The sequence below is a fragment of the Bison bison genome, unplaced genomic scaffold (assembly GCF_000754665.1).
Source record: "Bison bison bison isolate TAMUID 2011002044 unplaced genomic scaffold, Bison_UMD1.0 scf7180017864053, whole genome shotgun sequence".
Taxonomy (NCBI): Eukaryota; Metazoa; Chordata; class Mammalia; order Artiodactyla; family Bovidae; genus Bison; species Bison bison.
The window spans coordinates 4,927,457-4,927,663 of NW_011494625.1; the positions used below are offsets into that span (position 1 = coordinate 4,927,457).

General features: G+C 70.5%; 1 protein-coding gene across 1 annotated transcript in view; it reads right to left on the minus strand.

The window, feature by feature from the left end:
* NEDD9 (neural precursor cell expressed, developmentally down-regulated 9) overlaps positions 1-207 on the minus strand; it is a 57,445-nt gene that overhangs the window by 8,503 nt on the left and 48,735 nt on the right. The window contains exon 6 of the mRNA XM_010835871.1: positions 26-207. This exon is cut by the window's right edge and continues 43 nt beyond it. Coding sequence (XP_010834173.1) covers positions 26-207 — 182 coding nt within the window. The remainder of the gene's footprint in view (positions 1-25) is intronic.

The window sequence follows — 207 nt, forward strand, 5'->3', positions numbered from 1 at the left end:
GGGGATCTGGTGGGAGCCCTCCAGCCTCTGGAGCTCGCGCTTCACCTTGTGGTGGAGGACGAGCTCGGGGAGGCAGGCGGCATTCGCCGCGGCGCCCTGCGCGAAGTGCAGGTAGTCCCTGAGGGCCAGCTCCACCCTGTCCACGGCGGCGCGGACCCCGTTGACGTGCCGCTCCATGTAGCCGTAGCTCCGCCAGTCGGTGGTGAC